The sequence below is a fragment of the Merops nubicus genome, unplaced genomic scaffold (assembly GCF_000691845.1).
Source record: "Merops nubicus isolate BGI_N331 unplaced genomic scaffold, ASM69184v1 scaffold2449, whole genome shotgun sequence".
In the NCBI taxonomy this organism is placed as follows: domain Eukaryota; kingdom Metazoa; phylum Chordata; class Aves; order Coraciiformes; family Meropidae; genus Merops; species Merops nubicus.
In genome coordinates, this window is record NW_008631555.1 from 19,035 (window position 1) to 38,293 (window position 19,259).

General features: G+C 46.5%; 1 protein-coding gene across 1 annotated transcript in view; it reads left to right on the top strand.

Moving 5' to 3' along the window:
• Nucleotides 1-5,113, top strand: part of LOC103779949 (chromosome unknown open reading frame, human C20orf194) — a gene marked incomplete at its 5' end in the record, with an annotated part of 20,659 nt that extends 15,546 nt beyond the window's left edge. Inside the window, 5 exons of the mRNA XM_008947595.1 lie at nucleotides 591-665; nucleotides 1,155-1,357; nucleotides 3,295-3,360; nucleotides 4,068-4,161; nucleotides 4,745-5,113. Coding sequence (XP_008945843.1) covers nucleotides 591-665; nucleotides 1,155-1,357; nucleotides 3,295-3,360; nucleotides 4,068-4,161; nucleotides 4,745-4,857 — 551 coding nt within the window. The remainder of the gene's footprint in view (nucleotides 1-590; nucleotides 666-1,154; nucleotides 1,358-3,294; nucleotides 3,361-4,067; nucleotides 4,162-4,744) is intronic.
• Between the last annotated feature and the right edge of the window lie 14,146 nt (nucleotides 5,114-19,259).

Below are 19,259 nucleotides of genomic sequence, written 5' to 3' on the forward strand. Positions count from 1 at the left end.
TTGAAAATACAGCTTTCCTTCCTTCAAGTCCATTAAATTATCTTCTTTAGTGCCCGCTCTGGAAAATGGACCCATGATTTTGTGCAGATGAAAATCTAATTTAATTTTTTGGGTTCTAGAGACTGAGACACTTGTTTTCCTACGTTTGCTTTTTGGGTTTATGTTTAATTGGATTTAGTAGCGTCGAAATACAGTCTGTAAGTGACCATCAGCTTCTAACTTTTTCTGCCATATAATTCTGGGTAGTTACTAGAAAATAGGCTCAGCTCTGTGTTAGGCTGCTAGAGCAGATCTCTATAATCATGCCTCTCCTTCTTTCCTTAGCAAAGCAGTGTTAAGGAGCACCATTTTACTTCCCACACCCACTGTAAGCATTCGTTATGCCAAAGATGTTGTTTCCCACCTACCCCATAGCAAAGAAATGAGAACACATAGAAATGTCACGTAGTGGGGCTCTGGGGGACACCCCAGAGTTTTCCCCTGAAGCACTAGGATGTGGATTAGAGACCTGTAGCATAGGTCTGACCAGAAGTTACACCAAGGAGAAGCAAAATCAGTGAGATAATCTATGTGTCTTCTGTTTTGAACAGCTATTAAGTCATTGCTCAAGCCAAGTCCTTTTTCTGGAAACATCTATCACATCATGGGCAAAGTTAAGTTTTCAGGTAAGGGCACACTCCCACTTATAGAAAAATAAAATTGTTTTGGTTGGAAAAGACCTTTCAGGTCATCAAGTTCAACTGTTCCCCCAGCACTGCCAGGTCACCACCAAACCATGTCCCTCAGCACCATGTTTATACATCTTTTAAGCCCCTCCAGAGATGGAGACTCCACCACTGCCCTGGGTAGCCAGGGACAGGCCTTGACAGGCCTTTTGGTGGAAAAATTGTTCCTAATATCCAACCTAAACCTCCCCTTGTGCAACTTGAGGCCATTTCCTCTAGCCCTATTGCTCTTTCCTTGGGAGAAGAGCCCGACCCCAACGTGGCTCCAGCCTCCTGTCAGTAGTTATGTGTTGTCTTGTGATTGCACTCCATGTCTATGGGTTTGGAAACTTTTTTTTGTGGTCTGTGTTCCGTCTGCACCAATGTATTGATGCCAAATTAGATAAGCAGTTATCAGGAAGTTTCTTTCTTCTGTCTTCTCCTTGTTAGATTCTGATAAAGTGATTGAAGTCTGTCACAACACATCATCCAACTCACTAAGCCTTGTGCCTGTTCAGGAGGGGCCAACTCCTCCTGATCCAAGAAGTGATAACAGAGATTGCAGCAGCCAGCAGGAGTGTTTCCTTGTGTTCATTGGCTGCTCTCTGAAGGAAGAGGATATAAAAGACTGGCTCAGAGAAACTGCAAAACAGGTTTGTGGGCACGTTGACTTCTGTTCAGCATGATCTGTTTGGCATTTCTTAACAACAAAAAGGGGACTCCAAGTGTCTGAGTGAAACATTTATTTTAATATTTAATCTCCTTTCTTTTCTACCTTCTACTGAGTTTACAGTTCCAAGTGTATTGCAGTCAGAGGACTAAGTTTGCAAATATGTATCCTAATTTGTGTATTGTTTTAATATCTGCTGTGTCTTATTCATGAATTGAACTGCTCTTGAGCACTTGAGCAGATGGAGTATGTCCAGAATAAACACAAGATAATTTAGCTGAGACTTGATTGCCAAAAGCTGAAGTGTAGGATGAAATAAATCTCCTTGAAGTACCTGAATGCTGCAGAGCTGAAAACTTGTTTTGATTCACTTCATTAAAGCTCCTTGGAAGTGAGCCACTGAAATGGAACTTACAGGGTTGGGTTTTGTTTCACTTTGACTTGCTCCATTTGACAACTGTGCAGCTATGTCAGACTTGATGTATTTTTGCATGGCCAGTGTAGCTGTGCAGGGAGCAGGGAATGCACACACCATACCAAGCCTGGGAGACACCAGTTGTGGTGTCCTCCTGGCTTCACACCACAGCAGGACCTGGCTGGGTGCAGGACAGGATGGTTCCCTGCTACATAGCCATGGGATACCAGCAGCTATTACTCTTGCCAGGCTGCACATCAAGGTCTTGGGAAGTGAGTCTTGAGGCTTGATTCAGAAATATGCTTGGATGGGAACTGTTCAGCTGTATGAATTGCATATTTTAGTGCCTCTAGTTGGAACCTGAGCCCATAGTTCCAACTGTGCACTACTGTGATGCCCATTCTAGAATCATACAATCATTTAGGTTGGCAAAGACCTTTCAGGTCGTGGAGTCCACCCCTTCCCCCATCCCTGCCAGGTCCCCACTGCCCCGTGTCCCTCACCCCACATCTCCACAGCTTGGAAACCCCTCCAGGGGTGGGGACTCCACCACTGCCCTGGCCAGCCTGGCACAGCCCTGGGCAACCCTCCAGGGCAAGAAATTGTTCCTCAGGGGCAACTGAAACCTCCCCTGGGGCAACTTGAGGCCCTTTCCTCTTGGCCTGTCCCTTGTCCCTTGGGAGCAGAGCCCGACCCCCCCCTGGCTCCAGGCTCCTGTCAGGAGCTGTGCAGAGCCAGAAGGTCTCCCCTGAGCCTCCTTTGCTCCAGGCTCAGCACCCCCAGCTCCCTCAGCTGCTCCTCCCCACACTTGGGCTCTAAACCCCACATTCTGGAGCATTTGTTACTTCAAACTACTCATAGTTACTTCTGTATGGCTTCAGGTTTGCATAATATCTCTAAAAAGTTGTGTAGGAAGGGAGAGGAAGTTTCCTGCAGACCATTGTTGGAGCTGTTTTGAAGGATGTTCAGGTTCTCAGCTCTATTCCACCAGGCAGTGTGACTGCAGGGAAGTACATGTCTTCTGTGAGGATATCTCATGCTCTGTAGATCTGACATGAGTAATGTAAGAAGACAGATGCTTCAGACATGTAAGAAAGCACTCTGCAGAATGTTATTTTAGTTTTATGAAAACTTGGAACTTAAATACTGTCTCAAGTGTGAAGTGCTTCCTCTTTGAGCAGTTCAAGACTACACTCAGCCTTTGTACAGTCTGCCTAGTCATGGCTAATTTAGCATTTCACATAGTTCTGAGAGTGACTGCATGCTGCATGAAAGCAATCCTGAAATTTTTCAGGCTAAAAGCTAGATTATTTGTCTCTTCTTGTGCCAGCTTTCTTCAGTTGTTGTTTTTTTTGTTTTTTTTTTTTTTCAGTAAAGCTGCATTTAAAATGTATTGTTTAAAATGTTTTAAGAATTTCTTGTTCTTTTTGTTTTGTTTTGAACTAAACTGTAGTATCCCATTGTCACTCAGTAGATTCATAACTGGAGTCTGTTTCTTCATACAGAAACCTCAGAGGAAAGCCCTGAAAACCAGAGGAATGCTAACCCTCCAAGAAATCAAAAACATCCATGTAAGCAGAAGCAATTAACAGCAAGCCCTCTTTTGGCTCATTTGCATAAACAGCCATTTGTGTGACAGAGCACCTCCCATACCTGCTGTAACAAGTGTGCTGAGCACTAAATCATGATGGCACTTGCTGTCTTTTGGGAGAACACAACTGAGGCTGTCCTGGAGGGATTTGTGATCTACATCTGGGTGTTACCTCAGCTGGGAAGCAGAGGGAGGTGTAACCCTCACACTCTTGGTCACTGTAATGGTCTTTTCCCATCTTTTCTCCCTGTTCTGTGCTGTGCAGGTTGTCACTTGCACATTAGGATCCCAAATGCCTAATCTTGCCCTCAGCAACTACCTGCAGGTTGTAAGTGCTGTCTCTGGAGCTGGGGTCCTGAGAGTTTGGCGTGGCTGTGATGAGTGTCACCATACCAAACTCCTCCAGTCCATATGGGTGTCACTTGCCAGGCTGTCCTTTCAAAGTGCCCCTGGCCCAGGCTGCCCAGAGAGGTGGTCACTGCCCCATCCCTGCCACCATCCCAGGGGAGGTTGGCCGGGGCTCTGAGCACCCTGCTCTAGCTGGGGATGTCCCTGCTCCCTGCAGGGGGTTGGACTAGATGACCTGGAAAGGTCCCTTCCCACATTCTGTTCAAGTTTGTTAGGACTGTCTCTGAGCAGTTTTGAGTTCTAGATGTTTAACATCCATTGCATTCTTTCCTGGTGCAGGTGAAACGCCACTTGGATCCCCTTCCAGCTGGTTATTTTTACAACGGGACTCAATTTGTGAATTTCTTTGGTGACAAAATGGATTATCATCCATGTATCCTTTCAGATGTGGAGGGGTTTGGTGGAGCTTTCAGGCAGGCAAATCTGAAACACAGACTCTCAAAGCAGCCAGTTTGGTTTGCAGGTAACATCACCAAGTGAAAAGCTGTGTGTCCCTTCAGTCTGTGTGTGGCTACTTGCCATTGAAAGCTTACTGTGAAAACACTTTTTCAGAGATAGGATCTAAAGAAGCAGAATAGAACCAACAAAACAATCCCCAAACTGCACATGAGCTCATGCAGAGAATAATTTATGGACCACAACTTGTCAAAGAAATATTTTTCAAACCAAATGGTGCTGGGCTATTGCTTAATGCCTGCTCAGGACTGATAAAACTTCCAAATGGATATAATTTTATGTGTGCACACACCCAAGGAAAAACAAAGGTGGGTTTAGGTTTTACTACAGCATCCTTTTTTTCTGCCATGTGTTTTGCTTCATTCTCCAGCAGCAGAGAGTAGCACGTTGACTTTCTGCTTTCACAGGTGTCTCTGAACTGGCACAGCCTTCAAACCTGTGCATTCTTTTCTACTGAATGCTGCTTGCACAAACCTTTTTCCTTAACTTTTCAAAATCAGTGATGGACCAATTCATGAACGATTACTTGGAGGAAGCCAACAGGGAAATAGAGAAGTACAACAGAGAACTAGAAGAACAAGAGTATCATGATCTCTTTGAGCAGAAGACATAAGCACGTGCACTCGGTGCATTTCTGTACCACCTACTGTCAGTAACCAAAAAAATGCTGTTGTCCTTGCTGGTTAACTAGAAAATTAAGTGAAATGTCAGTTTTCAGCACTCCTTTTAAAACTAAGAGATCATTCCTGTAAGGTTGGCATTTTAATATGGTAACTGCTTAGCTGTTTGTTCTGTCAGGTTTGCTTCCACTTCACCTTAATTCCAGACTGTAAAAAGCATCCCCTGGAATCTCTGGCTAGTAGTGGAAACTTATTTAAAAGAAGAAGAAGAAGAAAAGAAGCAAAAGTGTATTTCCTAGTAGGTCAGAATGTAATCATGGAATTGGTCTGTCGTGCAGATGATCAAACCACTTGAATCTCTGGGTGTCCCTTGGAACCTGTTGCTCAGGAGTGTTGATGGGCAGTGGGACTCGGGGGGAGTTCCCAAAGCGAGAAATGGGGGAACATTTAAAACACTCTGAGGAGCACCTAGTCCCACGGCCCAAAGTGAGAGATGGGGGAACACCTCAAAAACTCTGAAGAGTCCCTAATCCTTCTGCTCTTAGGGTGTTCCCAAAGCAAGAAATGGGGCAACACTTCAACAACTCTGAAGAGTCCCTAATCCTACAGCTGTTGGGGTGTTCCCAAAGCGAGAAATTGGGGAACAACTCCAAAGAGTCCCTAATCCCACAGCTGTTAGGCTGTTCCCAAAGTGAGAAATTGGGGAACAACTCCAAAATTCTGAAGAGTCCCTAATCCCACAGCTGTTAGGCTGTTCCCAAAGCGAGAAATTGGGGAACAACTCAAAAACCTCAGAGTCCCTAATCCTACTGCTGTTGGGGCGTTCCCAAAGCGAGAAATGGGGGAGCAATTAAAAAACTCTGAGGAGTGCCTAATCCCACAGCTGTTAGAGAGTTCCCAAAGTGAGAAACTGGGGGGATAACTCCAAAGTGCAGAAGAGTGCCTAATCCCACAGCTGTTAGGCTGTTCCCAAAACGAGAAATGGGGGAACAACTCAAAGACTCAAGGAGTACCTAATCCTACTGCTGGTGGGGCGTTCCCAAAGCGAGAAGTGGGGGAACACTTGGGCATCTGTGTTTTTCTGAGGGGACAGAGTGTCTCATAACCTCTGCACAGTTTGAATCTGCAGTCGAAATTTTGCCTTTTCTAAAGAAAAGCTGTTCATGCATTTCAGGGTGGAATGAGACAAGTGGAAGTCTCTTGCTTTCCTCCCAGTGTTGTTATTGGTGTTGTGGAAAATGTGACAAGAATGGTGGTAATCTGCAACTTGCTGTTGCTTAGAAGATTATTTCTGAAGGATTCTTACTTCAGGACTCAAAACTAAGCAAAGCAAGTGAAGAGGGAGATTCTTTAGCTAAAGGATTCCTTTTCATGCAAATGACTTCTTTCCAAAGGTAAAAAATGTCAAAAGTTATACTTGAAATACAAAAAAAACCTTGTTTGTGAAGCATGAGGAAGAATTTGCACACTGTAATATTTCACTAAACTGATATATCAGGTTTTAAGTACTTGCAGTAAAAACCTTTGTAGTTCCTAAATGATATCATAAGAGGAATTCTGGCAACTTGTCCTTTAACTTAATTTAGTCCAATTTTAAGTGAGACTTTGTAGATCACTGCCTGAAGGATTATAAGGTGCCCGAGCAGCTACTTAAAGGTAATTATTGAAGCTTAATTTGAATAAGGAGATTAATGTAGCATGCTGCATGATGAGAATTTAGGCAAGTGAAAACAGTCCAGGAGGAATTTTTTATTGTCATATTCCTTTGCTTTAGGAACAGCTCAATCCTTTAATAAAACTTTTCTCCTTGCTCAGTGACTGTAATGCACTAGGAAATGGATAATTTCTCACTTAAAATGCTTAAAACATTTCCACGCAGTCTTTTTGTGGCAAGAAAATGAGATTTAACTCCTGCCCTCAAACCTAAGGTTAGATACTGTCTCATGCCTTACTTGAGGAAGATATTTTTTACCTTTGGAATATGAAATGGCTGAAATTTCAATAAGCCTGTCCAAAACTGAAACACTTTAGGCAGAATTTCAGTCCACGTTGCTACTAGCTGGCTCTCTGCCTGCGCTGGGGGAGTTCCAGGTGCTGCAGGGTGGGATATAGGTGTCGATAAGGTTTCGTTTCTAGCTTTCCTAACTAGATTTAAGAAGCTGTCTGAACTTAAGAATTTATTCTTTTCATTTTTTTGCACACCACGAGACTTTATAAACGACTTGTATCCTGTTAATGTGCAGTAAAAGCCAGCGGTTAGTTTGTGTTTCTAGGCTTTTTGGGGTGACCCCTGTTACAGGGATAGAGCACCCTGATAAGGCTTGTGAGTTTATCTATGCATGGCTATATTTTAGTCTTAATATCCTGTAGTGCCTGGTAGAGTAAACGTAGCTAGCAGTGGATCTGGGGGGCTAGCAGGTGTTTACAAACTAAGTACAGTTGGTTGCATGAAGCTCTTTCATCAGACCAGGGTTATTAGAATACAAACGTCTGGTCCTGCCACTGCAATAAAAAGGGGCATTAGTCAATTCTTCCCAAATCACAGCTCTTTGCCAATCAACTTGGTGTAAACCCAGCGTGCCCCTTTTCGAGCGAATCCAATCTGCAAAGCCATATTTCTAGAGTAGTGGTAGGACTGTGTCACGTCAGAGGAAACCCCCGTGGCTGGGGCATCATCCAGGTGTCCGTCGGTAACCGAGTAGGTTTAAGTGCAATTGATGGATAGATGAAGAAGCTGTAGCTTATTTTGCTCCACTGAACTCTTTTTAAGAACTCCAATTTGTGCAGCTCTCGAAAACGAGCGTCGACGAGGCTCCTTCCTCTGGGGAGCAGGACAATTGGGATGCCCTGGGAACAAGAAGAGAAGTGTTTCAAAGAAATTGAAAATGCTGCTGTGCAAATTGAGCTGTTCCTTAAAAACTGAGGCAGGAGAGCTCAGAACAAAGGCCTAGGACCCTTCCATACTCTACTGCATGCTCTATGGTCATAGCTGTGTATTATGAAGACCTTTCACCATACTGGTACTATTTCAATTAATCTATTTTGGTATTGAAGTAAATCGATTACCTCAATTATTTTATTTTTTTTTTAAAGCTTTTAACTGTGACTTTGAAACAAGAAAAAAAAAGAAAAAATACCGAAATAGTTGAAACTGTGACAATGGTATCCTTTAAAAATAGTAGTGCCTTGCAGATGACACCATTTATTCACCCAGCAGGAAATAAATGGCTGTCAGGGGTTGTATTGCTTGCACCCTTTATTTTTTTCTTTTTAAAGGAAAAACAGTTTTGGTGAAAGGACTTAAAAATAAACCTAGTGAAGAATATTAGCACAACGGTTAAACTGTTTAAAAACTCTTTGAGGACTAAAACGTGTAAATGCCTGATGCTGCTGATGAGTTTGATAGCAGTTGCTGATGATTTTTGGAGTCGCTTCTAACAATCAGCAGCACTTTTGTTTTTTTTTTTAAGGATTGTGTAACTTTTGTACTCTGGTCGGAGATGTTTATACTGTGTCAAACCCCTTCCCAAGGTGATCTGCTTTCCTCGCTAAGGACGCAGACACTTGGGGGAAGGATCTAGTTGGGAAAATTTTTGTAGCTACTGTAAAACGAAGGAGAATAAAAACCACACCGTTTCTAAACCACAAAAAGTTTGGATCCAGAAAAAGTGCCATTAAGCCGTTCCTTTGTCTCTTGCTGTCTTTTGGAAATTGGTGACAGTAACTTCGTGTTCAGGCGTTTCTTCAAAGGCTGAAGAAGCGCTCAAGAGTCCTCAAGGGGTTTCCACGCTTTGCTGACCTCCACGTTAGCAGCTTGTGGTGGTGGGTTTTTTTTTGTTTGTTTCGTTGGGTTTTTTTTGTCTCTCTGAGAATGAGTGTGATCAGAAGTTACTGAAGTTATAGGGAGAATAATGTGATTAAACTTAGGAGAGGAACGTTTGCAACTTGAACCGCGCCGCGGCCACCGAGTCTTTTATCTTCAGCCGTGCAATTTGGTGTTAGCCCAATTTTACACTTAGCAATTAACAAACCTGGCTGCAGGAAGGGTTTAAGTTGCACCTAAGAGTTCCCTAATAAGTTTGCTTTTATTATTATTATTATTACGTTTTAATTGAAGCTTCTCTGAATTTGCACAGATTTAAGCTCCGGAATACTTCGGGATTCTTTAAAAGGGAAAAAAATTGTGACTAGTAGAGTGAATTGTAAACTGTGAGTTGTTAGAACTGCATTGTTGATCTAATTTTAGATTGTTTAAAAACGTACCTCAGAAAGCTAGTGAGAAATTGCTTCATTTTTACACAAGAGTCAGAGGCTGGTGTAACACTTCTCACTTTACAACGTGCCAAAATTCACTTCGATGCTAGTTCTCAATGCTTTAATATTTGCAACTTTAAGTTAAAATTGTCTATTTACAAACACTACTGTAACTTCAGTTCAACTGAATTGTGTGGTTGAAGCTTTTTGCCTACCCTATTTATTACACGACTCGATTCAGTAAATATAAAATGCCCTTTCCATTTATTTTTGTATTGTTTTACATGTTTATACCTGCAGTTTGTGTGACTTTTACACCTGTAACTCAAACGTGATGGAAAGAACCAATAAACAGTATCCATCTGCTCCCTGCCTTTTGTCTTCTTTAATACCTTATTTCCTCAATTTGGAGTTCTTAACCTTTGAACCGTTTTCTTTTCAAAGGTATTAATTTCCCAAAGTGGCAGATTCAAACCAGGATGTAAAGATTTAAGGATTTAAGTGGTTTTTTTTTAATAAGCTGCTGTTTTAAATTTTGACCTTGCTTGGGCTTCTAATTGGGTAAAATTTAAACTGTGTTTTAGGATGAAGGGTATTAACTGTCTGTCTTTGAACAACTGGACCCAAGTGTAAGCTGATGGTTGCACAGTCATGAGGGCAGGAGCTAAATCCTGCTCCTGGTACTCATACAACTGAGGAGGTGCTTTCAAGAGGAGCTTCTGCTGAGCTAAAATCAAGCTGCTGTTGCAAGGCCAATCCCTCCTTACCCTCCTTTTTCTGCTTGGGTCACCCAGTGAGTCTCCAAACCCTCCTGGCTGTGACCCTGGGCACCCTGCTGGGGGTGAGCTGCTGGAGCAGGGGGTGGGATGAGATGATCTCCAGAGGTCCCCTCCAACCCCACCATGCTGGGGTTCTGTGGGTGAATCAAATCATTTTGATTAAACTCAACCTGCAAATGCTTTCTCTCTCTTTGACAATGCTTTTGACTCTTTTTTTTTCTAGGAAGGGTGTGTGCTCTGTTGATTTTATCAGCTTTTAAGAAAAGCATCATGTTAAATTCAGCCTGTTTTGCATACTCCAGGTAGAAACAGCAGCTTCAGGTCCACAGACTTTTGACTGAAATGGGGGTTGGACTGGATGATCTTTGGAGTTCCCTTCCAACCCTTAACTGTCTGTGATTCTGGGAAATGTGGGAATTTTCCCTTGCTCTGCAGCTAGTTTTGGAAAGCATCTTCCCCTGGTGAATGCACTTGGGCTGCAGCTGCTGAGGACGTGTGATGTCCTTTGATACAACCCTACACAACTTCCACATCATCATATGATGATGACCTGATGGAGGCAGTCAGATATTGCTTCAGTATTAGACTACAGACCCCCCAAAATCATCCCTGTGACAGCTTTGCCAAGAGCATTCAGGTCCTGTTACCACCAACGTGGACACCTCCTCAGCACAAGCCTTGGGGCTGGATCTTGGTGCTGGCCAAGCATCTAGGAGGCTTTCCACCATCCCTCAGTTCCTTGAGAAGAGAAATCTGGAGTCTCAGCCCATGGCTTTGTTCACATCTTACCCTACAGTTGATGCAACCAGATTGCTGAAGGTCAGTGACAGAAGAGTGGCTTTTTTAATTAATGAGTTTTTAAGCCTGCCTGGATCCTCTGTCAAGTGAGAATTTGGCTCTTTTCTCCCCTGTGTAACTCTGCTCACCTCCTTCGTGCCCTAGATTCTGCATCTTCCACTCACTTTGGATTTTCATGAGTTAAGATGAGATCAGTTTGTGGTTGCTCATTAAAATGTAAAAATTATAATCTTATTAGGATTTTGAGAGACTTTTTTTTTAAAAAAAATGCTTTTACAGGAAAGTTCCAGACATTGGACTGTCAGCTCAGTATGTGTAGTTCTTTGGAGTTGAGCTTTCTTCAGAAGAGCCCTTGACCATAGAGAGAACAATTGTGTTGAGAGAAATTTGGGAATTTCTAGACATTATCCCAGCACTGAAGTATTGGGAATTTTATCAAGAAGGGAGACACGTCCCCCACCAGACTTGCTGGAACATGTGGTGGAGACCACTGGCTCAGTTATGGTCCCCTCCATGAACATGACATGAATTAAATCATTAAGCCATGAGTTTGGGCTGACAAAAGATTTGTCGTGGGGAAGGTTTTACAGCAAGCCCTGGATGGCCTCTTTATGTGGTCTGCTAGCCAATGATCCCCCTGCTTCTGTGAGTCCTGTGACGCTTCCATGTGACAGAGAAGTGTCCTACCTGACAGGAGGCTGGAGCCAGGTGGGGGCCAGTCTCCTCTCCCAAGGGACAGGGCAAGAGGAAATGGCCTCAAGTTGCCCCAGGGGAGGTTGAGGTGGGATGTGGGTTTGGCTGGTTTATCCCCCTTATGATTCAGACTCTTCCTGGGAACTTGAGTTCCTCCTTCATGAACCCCATGAACCAAAGGAACATGGAAGATCTCACCTACCTGGACCCAGGCAGTCTATTGGGTATGTCATGATGGGAAGCTGTTAATCTGGGGACCAAGGGGGTAGGTGGAAGAGTCACGAGGTCAATCAGGAACTGGCTGAAGGTTTGATGCTGGTGGTCTGTGTCGCCAGGAGAACTGGGCTGAGGGAAGGTCCCATGGTGAAGCTCATGAGGAACATGCACAGTAAAGACTTCTCTGAAAGTTATTGTAGTCATAAGAGGTTTTATGTAGTAAATTCCCTAAGGATGGAGAGAGGATGGAGAGAAGGGTCAAAAAATGGTGGAGAATCCAGTAAAGACTTCTCTGAAAATCATTTTAGTCATAAGAGGTTTTATATAGTAAATTCCCTAAGGATGGGGAGAGGACTTTAATAGAGAAGGGTCAAAAAATGGTGGAGAATGGAGCCAAGGACCGAGAGGTAGCTCTGAAAACCAAATAATGAAGATATTGAGGGAAGGATTTAAGCTCGTATCACTCAGAGGGCTGAGGAAGAAAAGCTGAATGAGAGGCTGGGGCAAAAGCATCTCTGAAAAATGCTGATGGGTTCTGGGCTGTGAAGGGTGCTGGTATCTCCAGTGTGGTAGGAGATGACTGAGGAACTCACAGATCACTGGGATAGCTTCTGCACTTGTGCTCAGAGAATAAATACTGCAAGCAAGAGTGACCAGGTTGGGTGGAGATCCTATCTCATGTGGGGACACTAAAAATGAGGCTTGCTTTGGGCTGGCAACAAAAGGGGCACGTGGTGGCCAACGATAAACACAGATTAGAAGTTGGGAGGAAGGTGTGGGAGCATCGTGCTCCCTCAACTGATCACAGAATGTCTGGGCTGGAAGGGACCTCCAAAGGTCTCCTAGTCCCACCTCTCTGCCATCAGCAGGGACATCTCCAACTAGATCAAGCTGCTCAGAGCCTCATCCAGCCTGATCTTGAATGTCCCCAGGGATGGGGCCTCCTCCACCTGCCTGGGCAACTTATTCCAAGTTCCATTCCAGGTTCTTATTCTATTTCTAATGTGAAGCTTAAAATGCTTTGGAAGGGAACAGGTCATGGAGATGTCTACTACAGGAGTTTCACTGCTTGGGAGAGATGGGTCAGGTTCTCCTAGATCCACCTGGACACATCCCTCGAGTCAGGGGTTTCACTCCTGTTCCTTGCTCTCAACTCTCCCTTTGGTTTTGGGGAGTCTGGTAGTGTCTGCAGATGTTTCCAGTTCTGCTGAGCTTTCCATGAGCTCCTCTGCCTTCCAGGGGGAATTGATTTGGAATTTCCTTGCCTACGTGTCCGCAGACAAACGGTGCCTCGTTAGCTTCATAAATTGCCAGCCTAATTAAAGGAATGAATTCCCAACAGGAATTGCATGAAAATGGAGCACGTGGTGATTGAATGGCCCTGGGTTTGGCTCCCATTGTACCCTTCCAGCAAGGTGCTCGTGGGATCCCTCCTATTGAATTTGCTTAAAATAAACCCTCGGGGTAGTTTGATGTCTTGGTAGGAAAGAAAACACCCCATGGGCAAGGCCTGGAGGATTTCAATGGCTCGATTGCTCCAGGACAGACCCAAAAAACAAACCCCAAGGGAAAAAAAGGCATGGAAAGTAAAATGTGAGTGAGCCATTCAGGGCTAGGAAATCATTAGGCACACAATGTATTGTATAGATCACTGCAAAACCGCCCGCCACGAGTGAAACAGGAAATTTATACGAGTTAAAACTGAGCCTTGGGTTAACCCCACCAAAAAAGGGTCTGTTTGTCTGCGTTATCAAAGTTAGTTCAATATTTGCTTTATATACATCCTGTTCCGGACTTTGAGCCCTCTCTATAGCACACCTTCCTGCCTTCGAATAGCTGATTTATGACATAACCACTTCTCTCCTCAGCTTTGGCTCTGCCTGCTTTAACTCTTCATCTCGTTGGCCCCAGAGCTGCTCTTGCCCACGGTGGCGTTGGGAAGCCCTGGAGAAAGGACAACAGAGGAGCTGGCAAAGGGGGGAGGCTACAGGGATGTAAGGTAAGGAGGGGTTGTAGCATCTTCTTGGAGAGAGAGAGAGATGCAGAATATCCAAGGTGGCTCCTGTGCCTCCAATCAGGAGCTGGGTGGGTTTCTCCAGGTTGTCCCTGAAGCCAGAAGGTTGCAGAGGTGAGGGATGTTCTCGGTGTCCTGCTGCTGGAGCTGGGGCTGCAGGAGCACAGGAAGGAAAGCAGGTCCTTAGCCCCACATGCCCACCCTCTACGTGAGTCTCCCAGGGCCAGGAGCCCTCTGCAGGCTCCACCACGTCACGGGGCCATGGGGAGGAAGCTCTCTGCTGGAGGTCAGCAGGGATGTCACCAGCAGACAGGGGAGGTCCCAGAGGCAGGTTTGGTGCTGAAGACTGTTGAAAGATGGGTTTCCTGTGCAACAATAGAGAATTTTGTTCTATTTCCCTGTGGAACCTCTCGAGATAAGGGCTGCAGTTCATCCTGTACCAGCAGACACATCCCTTCTCCCTTTGTTGGCACAGGGAACACAAAGACACAATCACAGATGACAAGCCTTGCACTGTCAGGAGGGACCTGCCCCTGGTCAGCGTGTCCCATCCCAAATGGACCATCAGGATCTGAACAGAGCACCATGCATCTACCTGACACCCACCTCCCCGTGCACCAGTGCTCTTAGAAGTTGCCTTGGAGAGGAAAGAAGATTTCTGGTTTAAATTTTAGAAAGAAAATTTAAAAAAATGAATCTGGTTGGGAGACCAGAGCAATGAGTAAAATCCCTGAATTCCCCTCCCTAAAATGGGAGAGGGAAGCAGGGAAGGGGTGACTAAACTTGCTTGGGCTGTGCTGCAGATTAAAATCACTGCTGCAAAGCAAAAGAAACCCAAATATTTTAGGTTGGGCTTCGTCTGGGAAGGGTGTCCCTTCCGCTGGCAGCTCTTTGTTCAACTGGGCTAGGTGGGTGCAAGCTCCAATAATAAACTTTCCTGGGAACAGGATGGCTCCCAGAGAGGTCAAAGCAAAGGAATGATCCCAGGCCACTGGATGGGATGCTGTGGGGAATGTGAGAGGGTGGGGTGGGTGCAGAAAGAAGCATGGTGTGCTCCATCCTGGTGTTGTCTTACCAGTCATTGAGTGGCTCTTGAATCCTTTCAACCTCTTCACCCAAGCTGAGTGGTCATCAAAGGGCTTAAAGCAGTGTAGAGTTGGAGAAGGGATGAAGAGAAGGCTGGGAAGACCCATGGAAAGCCATCTTGTTTGCCCCCACTGCCTCAAGAGAAGGTCACTGCTGCTCCTTGGGGCATCCAACCGTGGAGTTTTCTTCACCTGAACTGAGTGTTGCTTATTCCTCTCTAAAAAGCTTTTCCTGGTGCCTGACTCGCCTCCCTCTGGAATGGTGGAGCTGAATGGAGACTGCAGGAGGAGGAGGAGGGGGAGCTTTTGATGCAGCCAAGGAGTTTGGCTCCAAGTCCCACCACACGTTGTAGCACAACTCCTGCCAACTAATCACAAATCTTGGTGCCACTCCTCAACCAACACCCACAGGTCAGTGCTGGGGCAATGCCACCTCAGTCAGCTGGGCAGGAGTGGGGGGATCCCCCTGAGCCCCCCGTGCTGGGGCTGGCTGTCAGCTCTGCTGCCCTGGCTGGGGATCCTGAGGAGCTCCAAGCTCCTGCTCCCTGCTGACTTGGGCACAAACAAGCAAACTCTTCTTTGGTTCAGTAACCAAGTGGAAACGTGCTCCAGACGGGAGGACGTGGTCGGTGCAGAGCTGCCAGGAGAGGATAGAAGATGAAGGCAGCACCCCTGGAGTGAGGAGGGGCAGGTTGGCTGTGATGGGGCAGGTATGGCTGACTGCTGAGATCCCCTGGAGGGAGGGGAGATATTGGGAACTGATGTTTTCATGGTCTTACCTGCTCTGGGTTGGGAGAGACCTGTGAAGGTCAACCCATGGGCACAACTCTCTACATCACTGCATCTACCAAGCACCTGGCAAGGATGTTGAGAGCTCATCAGCTCATCAGGCTGAGCCCAGATCCATGCACCCAAGCAAGGAAAGGCTCTGCCTTGATTTCCCCTTGCAGGAAAACCCAACGGGGCTGCACTGCTGGGTGTGGGGAGGAAAGGTCTTGGGACTCACTGCTAGAAGCATTGAGGTGTGAAGCATCACCACGGTGGGATCCTCCCTTGGGGAGGTGCCTTGTGGGGAGGGACATGACATCTCAAAGCAGTGGTGAAGAGCAGAGCTTGTGTTGAGTAGAATCATTTAGGTTGGAAAAGACCTTTTCAATCATCAAGCCCAACCATTAACCCAGCTCTGCCAAGTCCACTCATAAACCATGTCCCCAGGCACCACATCTACACGACTTCTAAACACATTCAGGGCTGGTGATTCAACCACTGCCCTGGGCAGCCTGTGCCAGGGCTTGGCAGCCCTTTTGGGGGAGACATTTTTCCTCTTGCCAAAACTAACACTCCCCTGGTGCAACCTGATACTGTTTCCTCTTGTTCCATTCCTTGGTGCAACTTGAGACTGTTTCCTCTTGTTCCATTGCTTGTTCCTTGAGGGAAGACACCGCCCCCCACCTTGCTCCAGCCTCCTGTCAGGGGGTTGTGGAGAGTGAGGAGCTCTCCCCTGAGCCTCCTCTGCTCCAGGCTGAACAATCTCAGTTCCCTCATCAGACCTGTTCTCTGGCCTCTTCCAGCAGGAGGGAAGGAAAGCAGAAACACTGCAAGCCAGAGTGTTGATATCTAGGAAGGGATTGAGACACTGGGAAGCAGGGTGAATATCTTCTCCTGTGGCTAGAACTGTAGGGTTTCTTTCCCCCTACTTCAACCAGACTCAAGCAGCAAGTTTCCTTCCTTGCAGCCCCAGCTGGCAGCCCACGGGCCATGGCAACAGAGGAGGGACACACCAAGGTCATCCAGGACACCTTCAACCCTGTCCTGAGCTCGCCAGTCCCTCTGGGACACCCAGAGGAGTTCCCTTCTCAGAGAGCTTCTGGTTCAGCTGGCTCCCAGACAGCTCCCAGCTCACCCCTCTGCAGCCTCCTTGGCAGCTGGTGAGGGGAGGAAAAGCACCAGCCCTCAGTCCAAGCTCGATGTGTTCCAAAAGCAGCCCAGAGGATTCCTTTGGCAGAGCCTGCCTGGGGAGAAGATGGCCACAGGAGTGGGCCAGGAAGGTTTTTTCCCTCACCTTGGATCAACCTCTTGGCTGTAAGTGAATATTTCTTACTGTCTGCAGCAAGGCTGCCATGGGTAAGAGTCTCTTGCTCCCCACAGAGGTGTCCCCAGCCCTTTCCTGCCTTCCTGCCCATCTGACACTTCCAAACAACCTGTGCAGTGTTGTGGGCAACCTTCAAAGGCTGAGCTATGAAGATCCTGGTGGTGGGGCTCCCAGTCTTCTCCTGGCAGCTTTCCCAGGCCAGCAATCTACACTCCTGTCCAGGATGGTGAGGAGCAAATCGATAGCTTAGAGTCATAGAATCATGGAATGTCTGGGCTGGAAGGGACCTCCAAAGGTCATCTAGTCCAACCTCCTGCCATCAGCAGGGACATCTCCAACCAGATCAAGCTGCTCAGAGCTTCATCCAACCTGATCTTGAATGTCCCCAGGGATGGGACCTCCACCACCTGCCTGGGCAACCTATTCCAGTGTCTGTCACCCTCAGATTGAAGAACTTTCTTCTAACATCTGACCTAAATCTGCCCTTTTCTAGCTCAAACCCATTCCCCTCATCCTGTCACTCCAAACCCTTGCGGATAGAATCTTCTTTGTGATGTGGACATTTGGGAGGTTGTGTGATTGGTTCATTCCCTGGTTTTCTGCTCTGGGCAGGCAGCTGTCCGTGCCACGCTGCCCCTACCCATGTTCTCCTCCCTGACTGTTGCACCCAAAGCCCCCTGCCCTGAAGCTGGGGGGTTGCTGGAAGTGGCCGTGCCTGCAGGTGGAAGGGAAGCTCAGGAGATGTCAGGGATGCTCTTGCTTTACCTGGGGAAGGAATCCCTTAACTCACTGCAGCAAGCCTGGAGGCTGCCAGTCAGCCCTTCAAGAGTTCCCTGACACCTGCACAAGACTTCAGCTCCCAGGAAGCTGCTTTCAACTGGGTCATCAACTCACACCTTAATTTTTGCAACTTCATTGAATTGCAGGTTGGTTTAACCACCTTTTTTTAACCCTTTTTCTCTTGCTGTTTTAAGTCAGAGGCTTATGACGTAAAGGGCTTGGCCACCTTCTGGGTTCATCCTTCCCACTCTGCCTCCCCCCATCTGTGGTGGATGTGGAGACTCATCCTTCTTCCCATGGGTGTGTTCAGACAGCTGTGCCACACAGAGGTGCCTTTGGTTGCTTTTGCTGTGCTAGGAACACACTCTTAGCCTGAATGCTGCTGTAGAGCTGTCTCCTGGAGGAGAAAAGTAGGAAAGAAATCAATAAAAGGGGAAAAAGATGTTGGAGAAATATCCTCTCTGGCTTGGAAGGAAAAGCTCAACTAGAGAAGACTCCAAGCACCAAACCTCTTTATCAGATCCTGCTTTCTAGTTGACCCTTGAGATGACACAAGGAAAGGGACAGCTTTGACTGTGATAAATCCAGGTCAACGTGCCTGTGAGACCCCAGCACGTGTCTGAAGGTCACACAGGGCTGTGGATCCCTGCATGGAGACCTTCCCCCAGATGAGCAGAGCATTGCACGGCCAGGAGCAGAGGTCACTTCTTTGTTCTCCTCGAAGGTGAAGATAAAAAGAAGGCAGGAGAAAGGAAGCAAAGTGCCCAGCTGCTTCCTGCCTTCTGTGCTGCCTCTTGCATGGCAGCTATTTTTGGGATCTGAGCTATGTTTTGTTCCTGTTTTGAGATACCTGAAATGTTCAGTTCAGATTGTCTTTGGGGAAGGCTTAGGGGAAAAAAAAACCAAACACAAACAACCCAACCAGATTTAGAACATTTCTAGTAAAGAGATACCAAAATAAAAATTCTCCAGGAGCTGGGACTGTGATGAGACCATGACCTGAAAATGGACCCCAAGCTTGGCTGTCCCATCTAGTTCCAACCCCCCTGCCATGGGCAGGGTCACCTCCCACTAGACCAGGTCAACTCAGAGCTCCATCCAACCTGGCCTTGAACACATCCAGGGATGGAGCATCCACAAAGTCTCTGGACAACTTGTGCCAGTGTCTCACCCTTGTTGCTCCTTGAGATCTGCCAGCCTGTTCCCATGAGGTGCTTGGTCCTTACTGCTGGATCACACTGGGCTGTGTGGAGCTGAGTTCCTTGCAGCAGGAAGTCTCCTGAGCTCAGGAGACCCTGCAGTGGTTGATGGCAGAGGCAGAGCAGTATTTCCCAGCAGGTAGGTCTGGATTTAGCTACCAGGATCCTCTCTGAGATCTTTCTGCAGTCTGCAGGTCAGCTCAGGAGCTCCTCACTACGTTACACAGAAGTGGCAGGAGATATTTTCCATCATGGGCCAGTAAGAATAACCAAGAGACAAACCTGGGGACTGCAGAGTGCTGGAAACGAGAAGGGGAAGGCAAGGTAACCATCACTGCATGGCTGTGGGCCTTCCACCAGTGCTGGTTCCAGCTCCTACCTGGCCTTGGTTGACCCTGAACCTGATCCAGGGCAGCTCTTGCATCAAAGACTCGTCAAGCTAAAAAGCTAATTAGCAATATGGCTGTAACAGCTCAGGTGTCCTT